The 23607-nt window shown below is 53.5% G+C and overlaps 1 protein-coding gene across 2 annotated transcripts in view; it reads left to right on the forward strand.

Moving 5' to 3' along the window:
• The window catches only part of Sipa1l3 (signal induced proliferation associated 1 like 3), a 219463-nt gene extending 197873 nt beyond the window's left edge, over positions 1 to 21590 (forward strand). The window contains exons 16-21 of one of the 2 annotated variants that reach the window (XM_028859573.2): positions 4675 to 4840; positions 5429 to 5681; positions 10136 to 10279; positions 16164 to 16299; positions 17944 to 18025; positions 19696 to 21590. In XM_028859573.2, coding sequence (XP_028715406.1) covers positions 4675 to 4840; positions 5429 to 5681; positions 10136 to 10279; positions 16164 to 16299; positions 17944 to 18025; positions 19696 to 19839 — 925 coding nt within the window. In that variant the 3' untranslated portion in view covers positions 19840 to 21590. The remainder of the gene's footprint in view (positions 1 to 4674; positions 4841 to 5428; positions 5682 to 10135; positions 10280 to 16163; positions 16300 to 17943; positions 18026 to 19695) is intronic. The other variant, XM_028859575.2, reaches the window with a different exon arrangement.
• The last annotated feature ends 2017 nt before the right edge of the window (positions 21591 to 23607 follow it).

Consider the following 23607-nt stretch of genomic DNA (forward strand, 5'->3'; position numbering starts at 1 on the left):
GGGCATCAAGGAGCGGCCCGGGACCTGGGAGAGTGAGCCAGTGCTCGGGAGGTGCCGGTCTGCCACAGAGGCTACCTTAGGCTGTAGTGACGAATGCAGTCCAGGGGTCAGATGACGTCAGTTCACAACACAGTTTTAACCTCCAGGGAGGTGCCGATGACGACCTGAGGAATGCACAGTTACACATACAGCGCCAGCCGTGGCCCAGGGCCCACACGCTGAACTCTGCTCGTCTCGTGAGCGAGTCGCTGTGTGGTTTAGAGCAGCTGGCAGACATGCCTTCCACAAGTGTCTTCAGTTTACTGAGCCTCAGTTTCCCCAGCTATGAGACTGAGGACAGTAGTGCCTCTGCCACTGAAGTAGTATGAGGGTTAGTGGGCTCTGGGTGCTGGATTCCAGTGGTTAACCATGGTTTCCAGGCTCCCTTCTTCCGCGGGTTCAGCAACCCCTAACCCCAGCTCAGTGCCACCCAGAAAAGAACCATAGGAGCCTCGCTTGGGCACCAGTTCCGCACAAGCAGTAGGAACTGTCCACACCTTTTCCCATTGGCTACCGCCGGCCATGTTGGCAGAACCCTACTAATTAGCTTAATTAACCTGGTCCCACGGGAGTCACCCCATTTGGAGGCCAGAGCATCACATTGGCTGGGATGGCTCACAGCCACGCCTGACCCACTGCTTGCCTGCACTTGTGCCCTGTCTGTCACAGGAAGAACTGCCTCTGCTGGGGTGCTGTGTGCACAGCTTCCTCTTCCTTCTGTTTTTTAGTTTCTAAAATTATTATATATGTACGGGTGTTCTGCTGGCATCTATGTTTGCACCACATGTGTGCAGTGCCTGTAGAGGCCAGAAAGGATGTCAGATCCCCTGGAACTGGAGTTAGCTGTTTTTAGGCCTCCATGTGGGTGCTGGGAATCTAACTAGAATCCCCTGGAAGAGCAGCCAGAGCTCATAACCACTGAGCCATCTCTACAACTCCAGAGCATACTTTGTGGTTGTTCTTTTTTCTGATGGAATTAAACCACAACATGGCAAAATCTGAGTTTAGATAGTGTGGACCAATCAGAGTTATGTCTAGGAGTGCTGGACAGATCTGCAAGCATGATGCTTTCTTTCAGATATGTTTTGAAAGGTAAGATACAGAAGGTAGAAAATTAAATACTGCAGAATGCTTAAGGTTTGGGTTTGGGGTTTTTGTTCGTTTTACTTGAGGGGGTTGTTGTTAGGTTTATTTGGAGGTGGTAGTGGTGTGTGTGTGTGTCTGTGTGTGTGTGTTTGCATATCTACATACCCATGCTCACATGCATGCTCTAGTGCAAACATGTGGCCATGTGCATGCCACAGCAGGTCTGTAGAGGTCAGAGGACAACTTTCAGGAGTGGATTGCTATGAAGTGCTTGCTGTGAAGAACTGACAGTCGGGAGTCCCATTCCTGGAGTCCACAGTGGAAGACAAGAATCCACTCCTAGAGCCCCTGCCTAGAATCCCCTAGTAAGGGGCTGGGGGGATGGCTCAGTGGTTTATCATGGCCCTGGGTTCCATCCTCAGCATCACCTAAAAAAAATTGTTTTGTTTTTTAATTCATATTAGGCAAGGGTTTTGCCACTGAGCTACACCTCTAGCCCTGCTGCATAGATTCTGCATGTTGGTGTTAGCTCCAGACAGGACCCATACGCACTCTTCACATCATGTTTTCCTGCAGGCCTTTTCCCTGATATAGAACTGCCAGGGTGGAGAAAGTGCCCATTTAATTGTATTCCACGGGTCTGTTTACACTCTCTCAGGAGGAGAAAACTGGACAGTGCTCTCTCCATGGAAGCTATTCTGACCTGCTCCTCACTAGGGCAGAGGACTCAGCATTGAGGATTCTGGGAAAAGCCAAAACTCAAAGGTGTGGGAGGGAAGTCTTCCAGCTACCTCAGAACATTTGTGTAGGGTGTACTTCATCTGTCCTTCCTCCTCTTCCTCCCAACTGTAAATTTTTAAGTTGTCCTGGTAAGGACGGAAACAGAACCCTAGACCTACAGATCTGGTTTGGGGAGGATTATGGCCTGACAAGGTAGCCCCACCACCCTTTCCACCCACCCTTTTAAAGCTGCAAGGGCAGCTACTGAGGAACAGAGAGAAAATGCAGCCTTCAAAGCCTCACGCAGCCCAACACATCTTACTTCCTTTTTTGGCTCAGAGAGTCTTTCTTTCTCCAGTAACAAATGGTACATGCCGGATGCTAGCCTGCTCTAAGCTGCTTGTGATGATTGTTGTTGTAATACATGGTTATAGTGAGTAAAGCCTCCTCCATGCCTGTAACCCTAACACTCAGAAGGATAATGTGTTTCAGGCCAACGTGGGCCACGTAGCAAGACCCTGTCTCAAGAAAGCGAAGCAGAAGAACAAAGGAAAACAGGGGCAGGGGACTGAGGTGTAGTTCAGTAACAGAGTGCTTGCCCGGCATACATGATTTCTGGGTTTGATCCCATCATCACAAAGAAATTAATTTAAAATAAGGGCTGGGGAGATAGCTCAGTGGCTAAGAGCACTGGCTTCTTTTCCAGGGGATCCAACACCCTCTTCAGGCCTCTGTAGGTACCAGGCACACAAGCATAGTGCATAGACATACATGCAGACAAAACACCTATATACGTAAAACTTAAACAAAAATTAAACATGTTAGATATGGTGGTGTGTACCTTTAATCCCAGTTCACTGGAGACAGAGGAAGCTGGGAGAGCGCAAGTTCAAGACCAGTGTGGCTGCACTGCAGGTTCCAGGACAGCGTAGAACCTTGTCTCCACAAAACAAGCTTCTGCTCACACCAGTGCCTTCCTTGGTTTTTTACTTGCCTGTTTGGTTCTTTTTATTTTATTGAAGTGTGTATGTGTTTGTTGTGGGATGTGCGTGCATGTGTAAGTGCACATGTGTGCAGACCAGAAGAAGAGGACATTGAATCCCCTGGAGCTGGAGTGCCAAGTGATTGTGAGCCACCCACCTTAGGATTTGGGAACCAAACTTTTGTCCCCAGGAAGAAAAGCAAGCACTCTTAACTGTTGAACCATCTCTCCATCCCCTCATCTGATTTGATTTGTGTTTTAAGACAAGATCTTAGTAGTCCAGGCTGCCCCAGATTCGGTACATAGTTAAAGATGACTCTGAACTCCTGATTCTCCACCTCCCAAGTATCGGGATTACTGATGTGTGCCACCGCACCTGGCATTAGGTAGTACTGGAGATGGAACTTGGGGCTTAGTGCGTGCTGAACAAACACACCCAGTCCCTGCTGGGTTGTTTGGAGCCCCAGTACAAGGTGGTGTCTCACAGGCCCTTGCTCCTGACATTGTTTCTCCCTAGGAGTGGCAAGGACTCAAGTCAGAGCCCAGATGTCCCCGCTAGGTCAGTTCTAGACTAGAAGCCAGGCCACAAACAGAGACAAGAGAAGGTCTACAAGTCACACTGCCCCATAGGCTTCTGGGTAGCAGACCAGGCGCTATGGGGGAACGGGCTGGTCGGAAAGGAGCTGGGAACCACAGGAGCTCCATCTCAAACATCTGCTTCTGTCGGACCGCCAGGTGCTTGGCCACAGATCCTAGAGCAGCAGATCTCTGGGGTGTTCTCCAGCTATGGAACACTGCCTCGGTCACTTTTCTAGTGCCGTGAAGACACCATGACCAAGGCAACTTATAAAGGAGTTGATTCGGAGCTCACGGTTTCAAGGGGCTAGGTCTGTGACCATCATGGCGGGGAGCGTGACAGCAGGTAGCCAGGCTGGTGCTGGAGCGGTACTGAGAGCTCGCATCTTGAGACACAAACACTAGGCAGAAAGACACTGGCCATGGTGGGACTCTTGAGAGCCTCCCCCATGGCACACCTCCAGTCCTTTCCAGGTCGTTCATCAGCTAGGGACCAAGTGTGCAAACCTCTGAGCGTAGCTGTGGGTCACCATGGGAAAGAGGAGGAGAGTGACCCCCGCTGCCCATCTGCCCTCAGGAGTGGGAGACCAAGCTTAGGATGGTGGCTGTTGGGCCTCAGAACCCTGTGGGGTAGGGGATGTGACATGACAGGAAACCCCGCCTGACCTACCTGAGTTCCTGAAGCAGGGGTGAGGGCTTTCTGGGATACCCCATCACTCTTGTGAGGGATGTGCTCACCTCTCACATGCCTACCCTCGTGAGCCCTGCCCATCCCCATCCTCCTGACATATGCATCAGGACCTAACACTGGCCAGCTGGTGGCTCAACCCCTAGGGCTCCCAGAAGCAACCATAAATCTGTACTGTGCTCACAAGTCTCATGCAGTCTGTCCCTGTCTCCTCCCAGGCCTCACCTCTTCTCAGTCTCAACGTGCTCCCTCTTCCACCCGGAATGTTCTTCTGTGTGGATTCCTCCCTTGATGGTCCCTCCACCCAACCTTATTTGCTTCAAAACATGTTTCTGTCTCACACGTAGGGTCCACCTTGTTCACCTGCCTAGACTCGGCCCCTCCTGCAGGTGGCTCTGGTCCCTGTCTGCTGTAGCACAGCCCTTGGAATAGGCCCGTTCAGGCAGGTTCCCAGCACAGAGGAGTGCAGAGCCGGGTAACATAGAGGAGGCACAGCCTCTGGATGGTGGTGGCTAGTCTTCTCCAGTCCAGACGGCCCTGGGAAGCAGCTGAAGGCCCTCTGACACCAGTGTTCTCCTTCCAGGCAGGTGGACACCAACGCTAAGAACGTCTTTGGTCAGCCTCGGCTGAGGGCATCCCTGCGAGACCTCCGGTCCCCACGGAAGAACTACAAGTCAACCATCGAGGATGATCTGAAGAAGCTCATCATCATGGACAACCTGGGGCCAGAGCAGGATCGGGACACAGGGGTGCGTGGCTACTGGCCTCGGGACGGTTTGGGAGGGGGGCAGTGCTCTGTCATGTCCCCGGCCTTTGGTGTCTGCTGGCCCTGCTGGGGTGTGCAAGTGAGCGTCTCTTGTTACTCATGGACAGAACTAGGACTTCAGCCACTGGAAAAGGCCCCAGAGACCCTGGGTCTCACATCTTTCTCCCAGAGCCCAAGAGGGAAATGGTGCTACCCAGCTGTTAAGAGCACAGAAACCATGTGCAGGGTGGGCTCCCATTGCCAGGCAGGCAGGCTATGGGAACCAAGACAGCCCTTCACGGAGCACTGTGGCACACACCTGTGACTGCAGTCCTCAGGAGACTGAGGCAGGGGAATCACATATCCCAGGCCAGCCTGGACTACATGACTAGCTGAGACCATATCTGAAAAGAAAAGACATGTACCATTCAGTGGTCAAGTGCCAATATAAGGCTACAGTTGGAGGCTAGGATCAGAAGCCATGGGCCACAGTCAGGGCTGGGGAACCCTGTGGGGAGGAACTTGCCAAGAAGCCCCCGGGACGGGAACCACAGCCAGGCATGTGATCCCGTGTCCCGCCCTGTCTTGACAGCAGTCCCCCCAGAAGAGCCTGCAGCGGACACTGTCGGATGAGAGCCTGTGCAGCGGGCGCCGGGAGCCCAGCTTTGCCAGCCCGGCCAGCCTGGAGCCTGGCCTGCCCAGCGATGTGCTCTTCACCAGCACCTGCGCCTTCCCCTCCAGCACACTGCCCGCCCGCCGCCAGCACCAGCACCAGCACCCCCACCCACCCAGCGGGGCACCCAGCACCATTCCAGCCACTGGCAATGGCTTCCCAGAGAAGAAATGTGAGCCTGGGCGTCCTGGGGCTGGGATGGGGTGCACCACAGGTGGGAGGTACCTGGTGGTCCTGTATGGCCAGTCACGTGAAGGGAAGGATGCACAGGTGCTCCAAGACCTCAAGGAGCAAATATTGCTGGCCAAACACTGGGTCACCTGACACCAGAGGAAATCAGCTTCCCCAAGGACAGGGGCTTACATCCTCTGCTCCCCAGCCTCCCTTCACCCCACCAGCCCCCCTCTACCCCACCAGCCCCCTCTACCCCACCAGCCTCCCTGCACCCCACCAACCTCCCTCTACCCCACCAACCTCCCTCTACCCCACTAGCCCCCCTCTACCCCACCAGCCCCCCTCTACCCCACCAGCCTCCCTCTACCCCACCAACCTCCCTCTACCCCACCAGCCCCCCTGCTCCCACCTAAACATCCCATTTTTCTGAACATTTACTTAATGACCCTACTTCCCCAAATATGCCATGCTCAGGGGTAGGGGCAGTCCTGGGTGAGATTTATCCACCCCTTTATTTCATCTAGCAGTATTTATTGAATATGCTCTGTAAGTGGTTTACTGGTACATCATCTCCTGAAAAAGCCATGGTGTAGCCAGCATGCTGACACACCTGTAATTCTAGCACTTGGAGGCAGGAGGGTCATGAGTTTGAGGCCAGCCTAGGATTGTAAGCAAGACCTATCTTGACTGAAAAAGAAAAAATGGCAAAGCAGATAAGGCTGCACCCTGCGGGCCCTCCTCACACCTGACAAGCAGCAGCTGCAACCCTGCTGGCTGCAGCGAGCCCATCCACACACACTGGAGGCTGGCTGGCTGGCTGTTTAGTATTGGGTGGTGGATTGATTTGAGACAGAGTATGACTATGTAGCCCTGGCTGACCTGGGACTCACTATGTAGACCAAGCTGGCCTGGAACTTACAGAGATCCTCCTGCCTCAGCTTCCTGAATGCATAGTGCTGGGGTTTTTAGGCAGGAGCCATCACTCCTGGCCACCTTCCATAACTCCTCCTGCTAGAAGTGGCAAGGAGGGGGTGTGTACTGGAGGGGGGTGGGGGGGTGTGTGAGGGGGGGGGGGGTGCTGTGTACTGGAGGGAGGGAGTGGGGGTGCTGTGTACTGGAGGGAGGGGAGCTGGAGGGAGGGAGTGGGGGGTGCTGTGTACTGGAGGGAGGGAGTGGGGGTGCTGTGTACTGGAGGGGGGTGGGGGGGTGCTGTGTACTGGAGGGGGGTGGGGGGGTGCTGTGTACTGGAGGGGAGTGGGGGTGCTGTGTACTGGAGGGAGGGAGGTGGGGGGGTGCTGTGTACTGGAGGGAGGGAGTGGGGGTGCTGTGTACTGGAGGGGGGTGGGGGGCTGTGTACTGGAGGGGGGTGGGGGGCTGTGTACTGGAGGGGGTGGGGAGTGCTGTGTACTGGAAGGGGGGGAGTGGGGGTGCTGTGTACTAGAGGGAGGGAGGGAGGGAGGGAGGGAGGGGGTACTGCCTGGTCTTGAGAGTTAGGAAATGTGTGGCATACCTTACTTTTTTCTTTTTTTGGTTTTTCAAGACGGGGTCTCTCTGTGTAGCCCAGGCTGGCCCCAGACTCAGAGATCCGCCTGCCTCTGCCTCCCAAGTGCTGGGATTAAAGGCGTGCGCCACCATGGCCAGCTATGCACATCTTATTTCCTAAAATCTGGACTGTCTTCAGTTTAGATGTGTTCTGTGCCTAGGATTTCAGCTTAGGGGTCGTGTCCCCACATCGTCTAGACATGAAGCCCCCTGTATGTCTCCCACTTTATAGGGGGTGAGATAAAGGAAATTCTGGGGCTCTTTTAAGGGTGCCATCTCATCCCTTCTTGCAGTAGCCAAGTATGGGGGAGCACACCTAGTATCCTAGCACTTAGGGGGTGAAAGCAGGAAGGCTCAGGCCAGACTGAGTTCAGGGTCAACCTCGACTGCACCATGAATTCGAAGCCAGCTTGGTCTAATGAAACCTTGCTTCGAGAAAGCTAGCAAAATTTTTAATCCAGCCATGGTGCCCCACAGTCCTTGCCTTGGTGTTCTGAGGCTTTTAGCCCCAGGACTCTGCCTCAGCCCTATTCCTCAGGACACCCCACAGATAGCTGGCTTCTTCAGGCCTGACAGTCACTGCTCTTTCTTGGAGTCCCCCCATATTCCAGTCTTCCTGCCCACCAACAGAGCGCCCACACAGCCACCCCGATAGCACCCCAGCCAGCCCGACAGATCACCCCAGCCACCCCGACAGCACGCCCCAGCCACCCCGACAGCGCCCCAGCCACCCCGACAGAGTGCCCCAGCCACCCCGACAGCGCCCCAGCCACCCCGACAGATCACCCCAGCCACCCCGACAGATCACCCCAGCCACCCCGACAGCACCCCAGCCACCCCGACAGATTACCCCAGCCACCCCGACAGAGCGCCCAGCCACCCCAACAGAGCACCCCAGCCACCCCGACAGATCACCCCAGCCACCCCGACAGAGCACCCCAGCCACCCCGACAGAGCGCCCCAGCCACCCCGACAGCGCCCCAGCCACCCCGACAGCGCCCCAGCCACCCCGACAGAGCCCCAGCCACCCCGACAGAACGTCCCAGCCACCCCGACAGAGCACCCCAGCCACCCCGACAGAGCACCCCAGCCACCCCGACAGAGCACCCCAGCCACCCGACAGATCACCCCAGCCACCCCGACAGAGCGCCCCAGCCACCCCGACAGATCGCCCCAGCCACCCCGACAGAGCGCCCCAGCCACCCCGACAGATCGCCCCAGCCACCCCGACAGAGCGCCCCAGCCACCCCGACAGAGCCCCAGCCACCCCGACAGAACGTCCCAGCCACCCCGACAGATCGCCCCAGCCACCCCGACAGAGCGCCCCAGCCACCCCGACCGCGCCCCAGCCACCCCGACAGAGCGCCCCAGCCACCCCGACAGAGCGCCCCAGCCACCCCGACAGAGCACCCCAGCCACCCCGACAGAGCGCCCCAGCCACCCCGACAGCGCCCCAGCCACCCCGACAGATCATCACAGCCACCCCGACAGAGCGCCCCAGCCACCCCTGGCAGTAGCGCACAGCCCTGCCTCCATGCTTCCTAAGTCCATCCTTGTCTCCTGCCTCTGCCCTCAGCCTTGATCCTCTGTGTTGTTCGAATCTTAGATAGTCTTTTAATAAAAAAATAAATAAATAATTTAAAAAAAATAGAGTTAGATATCAGAGGGAAAGCTGAAAGATCAGAGAAGCAGACCAGCCAGGCACCAGTTCTTACCTCTGCGAAGTCCTCAGTCTAAAGAGAGTGAGTTCCTGTCTCCTCATGCCTTATATACCTTTCTCTGCCCTGCCATATTACTTCCTGGGATTAAAGGCGTGTGTGCTTCCCAAGCAAAGGCATCAGGGATTAAAGGCATCCACAACTGCCTGGCTCTGTTTCTCCCCTATACTGGATCAGTTTCATGGAGTCCAGTGTGCCCTTGAACTCACAGAGATCCAGACGATCTCTGCCTCCCGAGTGATAGGATTAAGGGTGTGTGCCGCCACTTCCTGACCTCTGTGTCTAATCTAATGCTGGCTGGGTCCTCTGATCCTCAGGCAAGTTTATTAGGGTACACAATATATCACCACAACTCTGGCTGCTCCTAGCTGGGGCCTGGCACTCAGGACATGCCCAGTGCAAGCCAGAAGAAGCTGAGAGAGTTCTGTGCCTGGAGGTCCAGAGAACAGGCAGATTGGCGCCCCTTCCTCATCTCTGCCATGCTCTCTCCATCTGGACCCAGCTTCCCTCCCTCTGCCTTTCAAACCATGGGCTCTCTCATCCCACACGCCCTGTTTCCCGGTACAGCCCCATCCGCTCTGGGTGTCTTCCCCTTTGGACCAGGAATATCCTGCAGACAAGGCCTAGCAGCCTCTGTTGGTGAGGCTTCTGCCTTTCAGAAACATCTTAAAATACCAGGGATGCTGAGTGCTGCTTCGGGAACAAATCTGGAGCTGATTACAAAGCCTCTGACAGGCCCTAAGTCCTGACAAGACCTGCCATGGGACTGTCAGGACATTTTCCTGTCCTCCAGCATTGCTGTGGGGACAGCTATCCCAGGGGTGGCCTGCACACCTCTTCAGGAGGAAGCGTACCCTTCAGGTGGAAGACACAGTCTTCATGGTGACCGCAGGCTCGTCACTTCTCGTTCTGAGCCGCCTGGGCTGCCCGTTGTCTCATGAACCCCCGGGACTTCATGCCGCCTGTCCCATAGGAGAGCTTTTCTCTCGGGTCTCCCCTGGTGCCTACCTCCCACTGCAGAGCGTTGCTGGAAGGTCACTCAGGAACTCCTCCCACACAGACCCCAGCATCGCAGTGCCCTGGGCCTGCTGCAGCCTCATGTGTACCTCATGGGGAGAGTGGAATATCTGTATTTCTGTCCCTTCCACACTGTCATGCTCAGTCACCTGTGTCTCCACGTTTTCCCACGTAGCGGCCATCTCAACCTCGGAGCTCTCTCTGGCTGACGGACGGGACCGGCCCCTGCGACGGCTTGACCCTGGAATGATGCCACTGCCAGACACGGCTACCGGCCTTGAGTGGTCCAGCCTGGTGAACGCTGCCAAGGCCTACGAAGGTAGGTAGCCTCCCCCCAGCCTCCCTGCTCCTCGGTGGCCATCTGTTCTGGGAGGATCGCTGGAGGCCCTGTGGGTTCCAGAATCACAGGGTGCAGTTAAAACTTTGTGTTTTCATGTGCTAACCATGCACCCAAAGCAGGTGACCTCCTCTGATCCCCACTCCTGGTCTACTGAAGGAGGCCCCTCACTAACTGCATAATGCTTCAGGAAACACTGCATATGAAAAAGTGGACCCACAGCAGCATGGCGGTGGTGGCGCACACCTTTAATCCCAGCACTCAGGAGGCAGAGGCAGGCGGATCTCTAAGTTCGAGGCCAGCCTGGTCTATACATTGAGTTCCAGGACGGCCAGGGCTACACAGAGAAACCCTGTCTTGAACCTCCCCACCCCCCAAAAAAAGGTGGCCCCAGAGCAAGCCCTCCACAAACAGTGCCCTATTGAAGGCCACATAGGATCCATCTCAAAAAAAAAAAAAAAAAGGCCAAGCATGATAGCCTGATCTACAAAACAAGTTTCAAGATAGCCAGGGCTATGTAGAGAGACCCTGTCTCTGGGATAGAGAGATGGCTCAGAGGTTAAGAGCACTGACTGCTCTCCCAGAGGTCCTGAGTTCAATTCCCAGCAACCACGTGGTGGCTCACAACCATCTGTAATGAGATCTGGTGCCCTCTTCTGACCTGCAGGGACACATGCCGGCAGAATACTGTATACATAACAAATAAATAAATCTTTTTTTTAAAAAAAAAGAGAGAGACCCTGTCTCAAAAAAAAAAAAGTCCTAGTTGAGCAGCCAAACTACAGGTGACACATCTAAATTCAGCAGACTGAGTAGGACCCGGAGTGCTAGCCTACTACCCTGCTGTTTGTAGGGGCCTCACCCTGTCTGTCACAGGTCGCTGGTAGAGCTCTGGCATCATGTCCCCACCTCCGCAGGCAGTCCAGAAGAAAGACACGAATCTTACATGGGGGGAACCTTACTCTCCTGTGCACTAACATCTTGGCCGGAGCCTCGGCCCACGGCCACCTTCGCTGCAGCAGTAAGCTGGGTGTGTAGCCCGAGTGCCGACGCAGATGGGATTTGTGGGCTGCGGTTCAGCACGCTGGTTAAACGCTCCTGTGGAAGACCCTGTGTTGTTTTTTGCTTGGTTGGTCTGGTTTGGTTTTTTGAGACAGGGCTACTCTGTGTAGTCCTGGCTGTCCTAGAACTCGCCCTATAGACCAGGCTGGCCTCGAACTGACAGAGATCCATCTGCCTCTGCCTCCCAAGTGCTGGGATTAAAGATATGTGCTCCGCCACCACCCTGGGTTTAATCCCCAATGCTGAATGAACAATTGAATGAATGGGTTTATTCATTTGTTTTAGATAGGTCTCATGTAGCCCAGGCTGACCTTGTTCCTTCCTGTGTCCATCTACCAAGTACTAGAATTACAAATGTATGCCATTATGCCCAACTTAGAACTCCCCAGCCTGACCTCAGTCTGGCCCTCCTGCCTCAGCCTCTCGGGTGCTAGGATTCCAGGGACGTGGCCTCACGCCTGACCTGGCGAATACGCAGCCTCTCAGCCCAACCTGGATTACATCATCACATGACCTGTGTGAACTAGGTAGATATCATTCCTGCCAACCTCTATCTGAAGGGTCATAGAAAAGCAACAATCAACGGTTTTGATTTAAAATGGGACTTCCGTGGGTTGTTTTCATTTTACTTTTTTTTTTTTTTTTAATGGTGCTAGGTGTGTACCACCTAGCAGTATCCCCAGGCATCAGGCTTGATGTCCCCACTACCTGGCAGTGTCACAGTGTCAGACCAAGAAGTACTTGGATCCTTGACTTTGGGAGGGGGAGTGAGCAGTGGGGACAGGACCAGACCTAAAAAACATGGAGCTCAGCTGGCTGGCTCCCAGCAGAGGAAGTACCAACTGGGTACCAAGGAAACCAGAGCCTGCCGCCTACGTGTGATCCCCAGCTTTGCCTGTGAGGAGCTTAGTGACAAGCCATTAACCCCTCATGCCTCACTTGTTCATCTATAAAGTATCTCTCTGCCCCACACGTTGTATTAGATGAATTTGTACTCATTAAAAGTGCTCATGAACCACTGCAGTGCAGAGATGAGCAGTATTAGAGCCCTGCCTAGAACCCCCAGTGAGGGGCTGGGGTGTGGCTCAGTGGTAGAGCCCCTGCCTAGAATCCCCCAGTGAGGGGCTGGGGGTATGGCTCAGTGGTGGAGCCCCTGCCTAGAATCCCCCAGTGAGGGGCTGGGATGTGGCTCAGTGGTAGAGCACCTGCCTAGAATCTCCCAGTGAGGGGCTGGGGTGTGGCTCAGTAGTAGAGTCCCTGCCTAGAATCCCCCAGTGAGGGGCTGGGGTGTGGCTCAGTGGTAGAGCACCTGTCTAGAATAGATATGATATGCTTATAATGTAGTATGAGCTTTAATAGTTCTTGTGAGTTTCTGAAGGCTTTTGGATATTCAGCCCCAGACCTGAGAACCAGGAAAAACACAGGAGGGCCTTGGGAGGCTGTGCTCTCTGAGTCTCAGGAGCCTGCCTGAGCTACATAGCAAGATCCTGTTTAAAATCTTTGGATTCTGGGCTGGAGAAATGGCTTACTGATTAAGAAAACTTGCTACTCTTCCAGAGATTCTGAATTTGGTTCCCAGCACCCACTCTGGGCAGCTCACATCCACATGTAATTCCTCCTCCAGGGGAATCTAATATACTCTCTGGTTCCACAGGCATACACATACACACGTACACGCACGCATGCACATTTAATTAAAAAAGGGCTGGGAGCCAGTGGCGCACACCTTTAATCCCAACACTCGGGAGGCAGAGCCAGAGCTAAGTGGATCTCTTTGAGTTCGAGGCCAGCCTGGTCTAAGAGCGAGATCCAGGACAGGCACCAAAACTACACAGAGAAACCCTGTAGCATGAATCTTCAAAGTTCTTATTAATAAAGTCAAACCCGAGGCAAGTTATTGGGGTCCATGCTGGTAGATCAGAGAGACAGAGCAAGCCACAGCTATCTCACCTCGCCGGATCCTCAGCTGGTCTTGTCTCCTCAGACTGGAGGCCTCTGAGTCTTCATCCCGAATGAATCTCAGCTGAACTGTTGCTCGAAAGCCTGAAGCTTAACCAGCCAAATGCCTAACCAGCCAAATTGCTTCTAGTTTCTCACCCTCACGCCTTATATATCTTCCTGCTTTCTACCACCACTCCCTGGGATTAAAGGCTGGCTTTCTGGGATTAAAGGCGTGTCACCATGCTTGGCTGTTTCCAATGTGGCCTTGAACTCACAGAGATCCAGAGGGATTTCTATCTCTGGAATGCTAGGATTAAAGGTGTGAGTGCCACCATTTTCTAGCCTTTGTATCTAGTGGCTGTCTGTTCTCTGACCCCAGATAAATTTATTAGAATACACAATATTTTGGGGGACACAATACCCCCACATCTCCTCTCTTTTTGTCTAAAATTAAAAAAGCTTATAACTAATACAAGAAAAACTATCTTCAATAAGTATATGCAATATACATTCAAGATTACATTAACAATGTCTAGTCCATTAACATCTGACAGATCCAGACAAAAAAAACTCCATTATATATATTAACAATGTCCGGTCCAGTAACATCTGATAAACTCAGACCAAAAAATTTTCATTACTTATCTTATTTAAAACAAGTAGTTCCTTTTTAAAAGTAAATTCTATAATCTCCCTTTTTATCTTATCATATCCATATTCTCTCTTTTTTCTTTTCATAATACGTTCAGTAGTCTACCTTTTGTTATTTTTATATCTTCCCCTTTTTCTTCAGTGTAGATTCAATGATCTACCTATTTATCCTATTATTTCTTTATCTTTTTTCTCACAGTAGATTCGATGATCTATCTCATATCTATATTCTCTTTTTCTTTTTGCTTTCTAGGGGTGAAGATATCTTTAGGGAATCTTGAAAAGAAAATTTTTGGGTTAATTGTCAAGTCCTGTATCATTTGTCCAGTCTCTGCATAATAGGAAAGTTCAGGGCTTGTTTCAAGTCCTTGTTTGAGTAGTCTGTCAGGCTGGATCATCTCAACTAGTCCTCTCAAAATTGTCCTGACCAGTTTGTAGTCCAAAGTCGATTTTTCCATGGTGTTAATCGGCTTAATGGCTTTATCATAGTCCATGTGGAATCATCATTGTAGGATCCTGTCATCTTTTTGAAGATTTCAAAGTCACTGTTAGGCATGGTCATGGTTTCCTGCAGACTTTTTTTTTTTTTTTTTTTTTTTTTTTTTTTTTTTTTTTGTGCCTCCTCTGTGGTTTGGAGCAATCACAGTCTGATAAATGTCTGTCTCTCGGAACCATGAACATTCTTCCCTAGAACAGAAAATCTTCACAACAATTTCTCCCCACCATTTGTCTTGCCAAACTTTTCCAAACTGACCTTTGCCGATGCTTTCTTGCAACACGATGGTCCTGGCAATTCTTCTCTGAACCAGCAACAGTAAACCCTTCGTCCCGGGTAGCAGCATCACCGCAGTCACCAACATGATGAGAAGGAGCTGGCAATGTGGAGCAGTAGCCACTGCTTCCATGGTCCCACCACTGTTTGTGGCTCAGTCCGGGCCAAAGCTTCTCCCAAGCCTCCTAGGCCGGCCTCAAACTCGGGATCCTCCTGCCTCTGCCTCCTTCAGCAAATCCAACCGGCGTGCGCCACCTCAACCGGCTGAGTGTAGCTTGGGCCTGAGCTGGGGCTCACAAGGCCACAGGCAAACAGCTTTTTCATGAATTCGTAACATGAACGTTGGGCGCCAGATGTAGCATGAATCTTCAAAGTTCTTATTAATAAAGTCAAACCCGAGGCAAGTTATTGGGGTCCATGCTGGTAGATCAGAGAGACAGAGCAAGCCACAGCTATCTCACCTCGCCGGATCCTCAGCTGGTCTTGTCTCCTCAGACTGGAGGCCTCTGAGTCTTCATCCCGAATGAATCTCAGCTGAACTGTTGCTCGAAAGCCTGAAGCTTAACCAGCCAAATGCCTAACCAGCCAAATTGCTTCTAGTTTCTCACCCTCACGCCTTATATATCTTCCTGCTTTCTACCACCACTCCCTGGGATTAAAGGCTGGCTTTCTGGGATTAAAGGCGTGTCACCATGCTTGGCTGTTTCCAATGTGGCCTTGAACTCACAGAGATCCAGAGGGATTTCTATCTCTGGAATGCTAGGATTAAAGGTGTGAGTGCCACCATTTTCTAGCCTTTGTATCTAGTGGCTGTCTGTTCTCTGACCCCAGATAAATTTATTAGAATACACAATATTTTGGGGGACACAATACCCCCACAAAACCCTGTCTCAAAAAACATAAAAAGAAAGAAAGAAAAAGCTGGGTGTGGTGTTCATGCCTTTAATCCCAACACTCTAGAGGCAGAAGCAGGAGGATATCTTGAGTTCGAGGCCAGCCTGGTCTACAGAGTGAGTTCCAGGACAGCCAGGGCTACACAGAGAAACCCTGTCTCAAAAAGACCAAAAGAAAGGAAGACACCATCAGAACAGCACAGATAACTTTAGGGAGCCAGGCGTGATGCACACATCTGTAATCACAGCACCCAGACGGCTGAAACAGGAGGGTTACCAGGGTTTTGAGGCCAGCCTGAGCACACAATGACACCCTGATTCAAAAAAGAAAAGCCAAACATGGTAGTTCATGCCTGAAATCCAAGCATCCAACAGGCTGAGACAGGAGAATCACTGAGTTCAAGGCCAACCTGGGCTACAAAATGAGACCCTGCCTCCGAGGGGTCGGCAGGCGGGCATCGGATGGAGACCGGGTTTGCAGGAAGACACTGAGGCCGGCTTGCCCCACCCGGAAGAACTCAGTCCCTCCTCTCTCGTTCCCCGGCAGTGCAACGAGCGGTCTCACTCTTCTCGCTGAATGACCCAGCCCTGAGCCCAGATATCCCTCCTGCACACAGTCCTGTCCACAGCCACCTGAGCTTGGAGCGGGGCCCCCAGACTCCTAGGACAACCCCCACCATGAGGTGAGTTTCTGTAGAAACACTGGGGTCCATCACCTGAGGGTCCAGCAGGCAGTATGTCTGCACAAAGAGGGGGTGGGGGTGCTTCAGGTCACCCCTTTGCTCCCAGGGCAGGAGGTCCCTTTGTCCCTTGTCTGATGGCCAGAGTTGTTATACCAGCCATGCCCTGGGGACCAGCGGTGGCCAGGTCGACTCTGCCCTTACCTAGGATACTGGGTCAGCAGATCCATCCTACTTCCAACTTTGAGCCCTGCTCCCGAGCATGCCCCAGCCCCCCAGCTCTCTACCTCCCATCTCCATCTGTCTGTTGCTTGATCCCCTCCTCTGGCTCCTCCAGTGATGCAGACTGGCCCCTGATATCACATTTCACCGTCTTTACACTGCTGGGCATATACAGACATCTCAGCATCCCATGAATGGCAAGGCACATCTCCACAACAAGGAGACAGGGCCCACTCTGTCATCTCACCGGCTCCTCCAACTGAATGCAGTGAATCTGAGTGCTCATACTCAACAGAAAGGGAAAACGGACAGAGAAAGCCTTAAGGGCTGTGCTGCCCACAGGGGACTTAGCAGGGCACTCCCAGCATCTGCACATGCTGCCCACAAGGCTCTGCTTGCCACAGACCTGCACAGCGCTTAGTGTTACCAGAAGCATTTTTTGAGGAAAATTTTGGTATATATTTTTTATCTTTACACCTTAGTTGGTCTTGACTGCCATCAGAAGTGTGGGCCTCCATAGTTACAGCAAACAGGTGTTCAAGAGGCCTTGGGGACCTGTGGCCCTTGGGCCCACTCCTGCACTTTGCCCTCCCACCTCCCTGTGTACCTGGAGCTCCCTGAGATGAGGACCAGGGAGGGGAGGAAAAGAGGAGGAGAGGCAGGAGGACCCAGCAGCCTCTCCTCCACAGCCCTTCCCCCAAACCCCTCCAAGTATAAGAGCCCAAAGCATCTTTAGCCTCAGTTCTATGCAAGGAAGTACCACCCGCTTCCACAATGCCAGGCAGACTTGGGGCTGGAAGACTCCCCACAGCTAGAACCCACAGCTAGAACCCACAGCTAGAACCCAGGCAGTGGGTCCCAGCCCCAGCACTCGGGTAGACGGCGTTCTCTGCCTCAGCCTGGGCTTCCTGTTCGGTAGCAGCCATGTGGCGGGTTTACAGGCGGCTGGAAGGTCTGTGAGACTGACACACTGGAGTGAAGTAGCCTGGGTTCCATCCTCACTGATGGTGCTGTTGTCCTTTGGCCCACTGCGGACTTTCTGGGCTTGGGATGTGCTCAGTCTACACTGCTAACTAGACAACAGCTTGAGTGAGTTCTTCATATCTCATGAGTACACCAAGGAGTTCTCCCCAAAGTCACACACCCCTTCTTGGGGGCAGATGCCTAGTTCGGGCAGCCCCCACCCAGTCCTGGCCTGGTGCTTCCTCATCCAACATCCACAGATAGCCTGGTCCAAGGGTGCGAAGGGGACTGTCTCTGGCTTCCCCACAGAGCTGCTCGTCTGTGCTTGCAGCCCTGGGCTTTCAGGAAGGTGAAGGCTCACCGGAGACCAGAGGGCCTGTACCCCAAGTCTCTCCAGCTGTGAGGGAGAGCCCTCCTCAGAGGCTGGCGGGCCTCAGAGCTGATGATCCCTTGTCTTTCCAGTGAGGAGCCACCCCTGGACCTGACAGGCAAGGTGTACCAGCTGGAGGCCATGCTGAAGCAACTGCACACAGACCTGCAGAAGGTGAGGCGGACGCGCTCCCCCCCCCCAACACACACACACACCCGCTCTGCAATGGTCACAAGGAGACTGGAAAGTCTAGTGAGCATAGAGAAGCCTGACTTGTAGCTCGGTTGGTACAGTGCATGTCCAGCATGCAGAAGGCTCTAACCTTTCCATTCCCAGCATTGCCTGCACTGGGCACGACGGTGGATGCTGGTAGCCCCAGCACTCAGGTCATGGAGGCAGGAGAATCAGAAATTCAGGGTCGTCCTCAGCTACATAGTGAATTTGTAGTCAGCCTGAGATACATGAGGTCAGATCTTTAAATTATAAATATAAATGGGGGCCATCAAAGGGAGAATGGTAGTATAGATTATAGGTCACTCACGCAGTAGAAGTCTGCAGCCAATTAAGATAAGAATGTTAGTTAGGTCTCATAGCATCTATATAATAAGCCAGGCATCTCACATGCCTGTAACCCGAGTGTGGGGCAGAGACTGGAGGGTCACAGTTGCTGGCTGCCAGCCAATCCAAGGAACTCATAGCCTCGGGTTCAGAGAGAGACCTTGCCTCAAAGAAACAGGTGGAGATTGATAGAGGAGGACACCTGGCACCCTCTCCCCAACACACATGCATTTGTACACACACCTATACATACACACGTACCTAAATGAGAAAATAAGGTAAAAAGATAAATAGTAAGTAGTTTATAAACTGACTAGCACACAAGACAAAGCCAATAACTTTAGTAAGAAATAGTCCAGAATAGCCCTAATCCTCCTGCCTCAGATTCCCATTCCTGGGATTACAGACATGCCTCCACACCTGGCATCATGACATTTTTAAGATAGTCCTGCCCGGCGGCGGCACACGCCTTTAATCCCAGCACTTGGGAGACAGAGCAGGCAGATCTGTGAGTTGGAGGCCAGCCTGGGCTACAGAGCGAGTCCCAGGACAGCCTGGCCTACACAGCTAGTTCTGTGTGGAAGGACAGACACTAGGGACATTCCAGCTGTATCTGTTGCATCTCTGTGCCCACCCAAGAGTTCGGAGGGGTGAGGAGAAACAAGATTGGAGAAGGCTTTATTTGCTTAAATATTTGGGGTAATTCAAGGCAGGAAGCAGCAGCCACCTCAGCTGTAAGTCCTCGATACAGAAACCAGACCCTAGTTCAGATCCCCACCCCAATACTTAATGCCGTGTGGCCTGGGCATTCCCTGCCTTAGGGTGTCTTACCACTCAGAGCTGCTCAGGCAGCCTCGCTGTGGTGAGGCTTGGCTTTTCCTTCCAGGGGTGACAGCCCTCCCGAAGGCTTGGCGGCTGTGGGGGTGGGGTGGGGTGATAGATAACATACCGGATGATTACTTCAGACCGTGAGCGGTGGTGTGCACCTGCGGTCCCAGTGATGGGGAGGCTGAGACCAGAGGATTGCAAATTTGAAGTCAGCCTGAGCTACATAGTAAGACCCTGTCTAAACAGATAAACTGCTTCAAAGGCTTTCCAAACGGCCTGTCAGGGTTGAGGCCAGGACATGAAGTAACCCGCCCAGGGCTGCCCATCTGGAGAAACCGAGTTGGGATTTGAACCCTTGCAGCCAGGCCTCTCTGGCCCCAGTAGCTGGGATCTGTTCCTGTTGTGTGCACTACCGTGAGCACCTTGGCGTGGCCCTAACCCAGCCCTTCTGCCCCCAGGAGAGGCAGGACAAGGTGGTGCTGCAGTCGGAGGTGGCCAGCCTTCGGCAGAACAACCAGCGATTGCAAGAGGAATCGCAGGCCGCCAGCGAGCAGCTCCGCAAGTTCGCCGAGCTCTTCAGCCGGGAGAAGAAAGAACTCTGAGGCCCCCGGGCCTCCCCTGGCCGGCAGGCAGTGGGCTTCTGGTCATCCAGCCACAGCCCCGCACCCACGGCTCCGCCCCGCCACTCAGGAGCCCCAGGCGCCATGAGCCAGCTTGGCTGGCCTCAGGCCCTTCTCATCTGCTCCCTGCAGGCTGCAGGCCTCGTAGCCTGTTCCTAGGACCCAGCTGCCTGGAGCCGTGACGGCGGGAGGGCCCAGGAGCCCCTGCATGAGAACTGTGGAACAGAATGGGCCCTTTCGTCCCCCACTCCCTGACGGTCCAGGGCTCCTCTGTCCCTCCCCAGGGCGCTGGCTCCAGACAGCATGGACATCATCCTGAGTCCCCCTTCCGTACAGAAACCAGGAGCACTTTCATAGAGTTTAAATTATTTTCCTGGGGCCCCAGAATGGACAGGAACCCCTCGCATCCAGACCCACTCCTTTGAGAAACCCTGTTTGTACAGTTAAGACTGTTTCTACGACCTTTTTCTACCAGCTCCTCTCCAGCAGCCACAGGCTCCTCTGATCCGGCTACTGATCCGGCCGCCGCGGGCTCCTCCCCAGCACAGCTAGGCCATTGCCTCCCGCCCCAGAGGCAGCAAGGAGCCCCAGGGCAGGGCTGAAGCGCAGCCTTCACCTGTCTGGCCCTCTCTTCTTTTTCAAGTCTCCCTGGCCACACTCCAGCCCCAGCGGCCACCAGACACACTCACTGTGCTCCCCGGGGAGCACTCAGTGCAACCCCCAGAGACGCTGACTCTCCAAAGGCAATAAGGGGCAGCTCAGTCTGGGTCTGTGCTGCTCACCCAGGACACACAAATTCCCCTTTCTTTCTTCTTTAAAAACAAACAGAAAAGAATATATATATATATTTATTTTTTCATGTAGAGTTGTACCAGAACAAGTTTGAATGGCCACGATCTGTGGATTCCCCAACCCCAGGGTCAAGACATGTCCCCACGGACTGGGGGTCAGTGTGAGGACCCAGAGGGATGTGGGGCTGGCAGGCAGGGAGAAGTTGGCAGCATGGACTGGACCCAGAGCTGGATGGCCCAGCCCTCAGCCCGGGACCCTTCACCTCTTTGGGCCCATGACCTCTCAGGAAGGGCTCTGAGACCACACACAACAGGCACTCCACTCCAAACGTGCCAGGCTGGAGGGCAGACGGGTACCCACAGCTCCCTATGACCCGCCTCTGGCCCTGGGAACCCTGGGTTATGAGGGAGCAGCCTGCCATGTCCTTCACCCACCGTGGGGTGATGGCGGCAGACCAGACTACCCAGTGTCCTCAGCCCTGGCCAACTACTGTGATGTCCCTCCTCTCCTGATCCCCTTCTGAAGGGTTCTCCAGCCCTGCTCCTCTCCCTTCCCTCAGACCCCGACCTGGAGCCTGCCCTCCCTCCCCCTCCCTCCCTTCCTTCATCTGCCTCTTTAGTGTGTCTCCTCGTATCTTCAGATCATTCAAATCATTTTGGGGACCTAATCATGTACATTGACAATTGTAAATTATAATTTTTGGTTTTGTTCTATTATTTTTGTAAGAATTTCTGCAAAAAAAAAAATAACTATTTAATTGAGGTTGATGTTCTGTCTGATGGCTAGAGATAGCAGCAGGCTTTTTTTTCCCCACGTTGATTTGTTCCATTTGGATTTCTTATCATTCTTTATTGTCTCCCCCCACCCCAACCCCATCCCTGTCTTGAGATTTCTGGCATGTTTCAGGAGGTTTCAAAGGAAATAAACGTTTCATAGAAATGGCTGGTGTGCTTGCAGGGAGCTGCCTGGAAATCATGCGGACTCCCTCCTAATACACATCACACCCTGCTGCACAGCATACACTTGCCAGCCTTACAGCTTTTCCTCAGCATCCAGACAACAGACATCTGACCCTCAGGATGTAGGATTGTGCTGGTTAGAGAGAGAGAGAGAGAGAGAGAGAGAGAGAGAGAGAGAGAGAGAGAGAGAGAGAGAGAGAGAGAAAAGAAAGAAAGAAGAGAGAGAGAGAGAAAGAAAGAAAAAAGAAAAGAAAGAAAGAAAGAAAACTCGGTCTGCAGGGTAATGCACGCCAGGTGGGTCTCTGAGTTCTAAGCCAGCCTGCTAGAAATAGTAAGTTCCAGGCTACCGAGGGCTACACTGTGAGACCCTGGTTTTTGCCAGGTGTAATGGCTTCAGTTTGTAATCCCAGCTCTCTGAGGCTGGGACAGGAGGATCCCTGAGAGTTCAAGGCCAGCCTGGACTCCACAGCAAGAGCCCACCTCTCTCGAAGAAAAGGCCAGTTGTGTTGATACACATCTGTAATCTCAGCTCTTGAAATGAGGGGGCATCAAGAATTCACCGTCATCCTCGGCTACATAGCAAGTTCAAGGCCAGCCTGTGCTGTCCCCAAAATAAGTGGTAATAGTCCTTAGAGAGAGAGAGAGAGAGAGAGAGAGAGAGAGAGAGAGAGAGAGCGAGCGAGCTGGGCTAGAAGTGCCTCAGTGCTTAAGAGCACCAGCTGCTCCTCCAGAGGACTCTCGTACCCAGCACTCACATGGCAGCTCACAACTCCAAACCCAAGGGACCCTATTCCCTCTTCTGATGTCTTAAGAGGGAAGGAAAAAAATGCTGAGCAAGGTAGTCCACACCTTAACCCCGGCCCCTGGCAAACAGATCTCTGAGTCTGAGGCCAGCCTAGTCTGCTAGAGTTCCAGGGCAGCCAGGGCCTTGTAGACCCTGTCTCAAAACAAACAAAAACACGAGATGCCAGGTAAAATAAGGGCCATCCTAGTCTGAGGGACTCAAACTCAAAAGTGAAGGCCCAACCGCAGGGTCCCACGGGCCGCCGCCACCCACTGCCCTTCCAGTCTCCATCTCATTTGTATATACCCGCCCGCTGCCAGCGCATCTCCCGGCTGGGTTGGTCCACCCTCCAGACCTCCCTCTGCCCACAGTCGTCCAGGGAGCGGGTTGCCGTGGAGAGCAGCCCGGGCCTCTGGGGTCAGAGGTAGGAACTGTGTGATCAGTCTCTCTAGTCCACACGGAAGTGTCTCCAACACGCTCTTGAAGCCTCAGCCAGGATCAGGTCCTCTGTGACCCACTTGGCTAGAGGGGAGGTGGGGGCGGCTTAAAACGCGATCTGTGGACATGTGCGGGTGGGCGGGACACGAGGCAAACTGCAGAGACTCGGGCGTTCCACGGGAGATCCCAAGGGCCCGCCTCCTGGGTGCACGCTGCGTCTCCGGACAGGACCGCACCCCCACAACTGGCGGTCCTTGGCTTCTTTGTGTCTGAGCTCAACTCTGACCCTCCTCCGCACCCTGCCCCCCAAAAATGTCTTCCGAAGGGCGTTTGCATATATCCAGTGGAGAATCAAGCCCTTCCAGCTTCTCAGACATCCTCACTCTCCACCCTCCTCGGGGCCCCATCCTCCAGCCCTGCCCTCCCCCCACCAACCCGGGCCAAGCGGGGAGGGAACCTGGGAACAAACTGTTCTCACATCTTCTCCTGGCCCGGGAGACACACCACCATCTCCCAACACCCCACAACTCGCACGCTCCGCACACGCACGCCAGGCCCTGATGGCGCCCGGACTGCTTGCAGTCCCTTCCCTTCTTGCCCCAGTTTTTCAGTCTCCCTCCTCCCCCACCTCTACTCTGGCTGCCACTCTGTCTCTGGCCTCATCTGGCTGGCACTCTCGAGATTTCTGTTGTCCCCCCCACCCCACCCCTCTTTTTAAGACAGAGCTCACAATGTAGCCCAGGGTGACCTGTAACTCACCATCCTCCTGCCTCAGCC

This window comes from Peromyscus leucopus, chromosome 1, assembly GCF_004664715.2.
Source record: "Peromyscus leucopus breed LL Stock chromosome 1, UCI_PerLeu_2.1, whole genome shotgun sequence".
Taxonomy (NCBI): Eukaryota; Metazoa; Chordata; class Mammalia; order Rodentia; family Cricetidae; genus Peromyscus; species Peromyscus leucopus.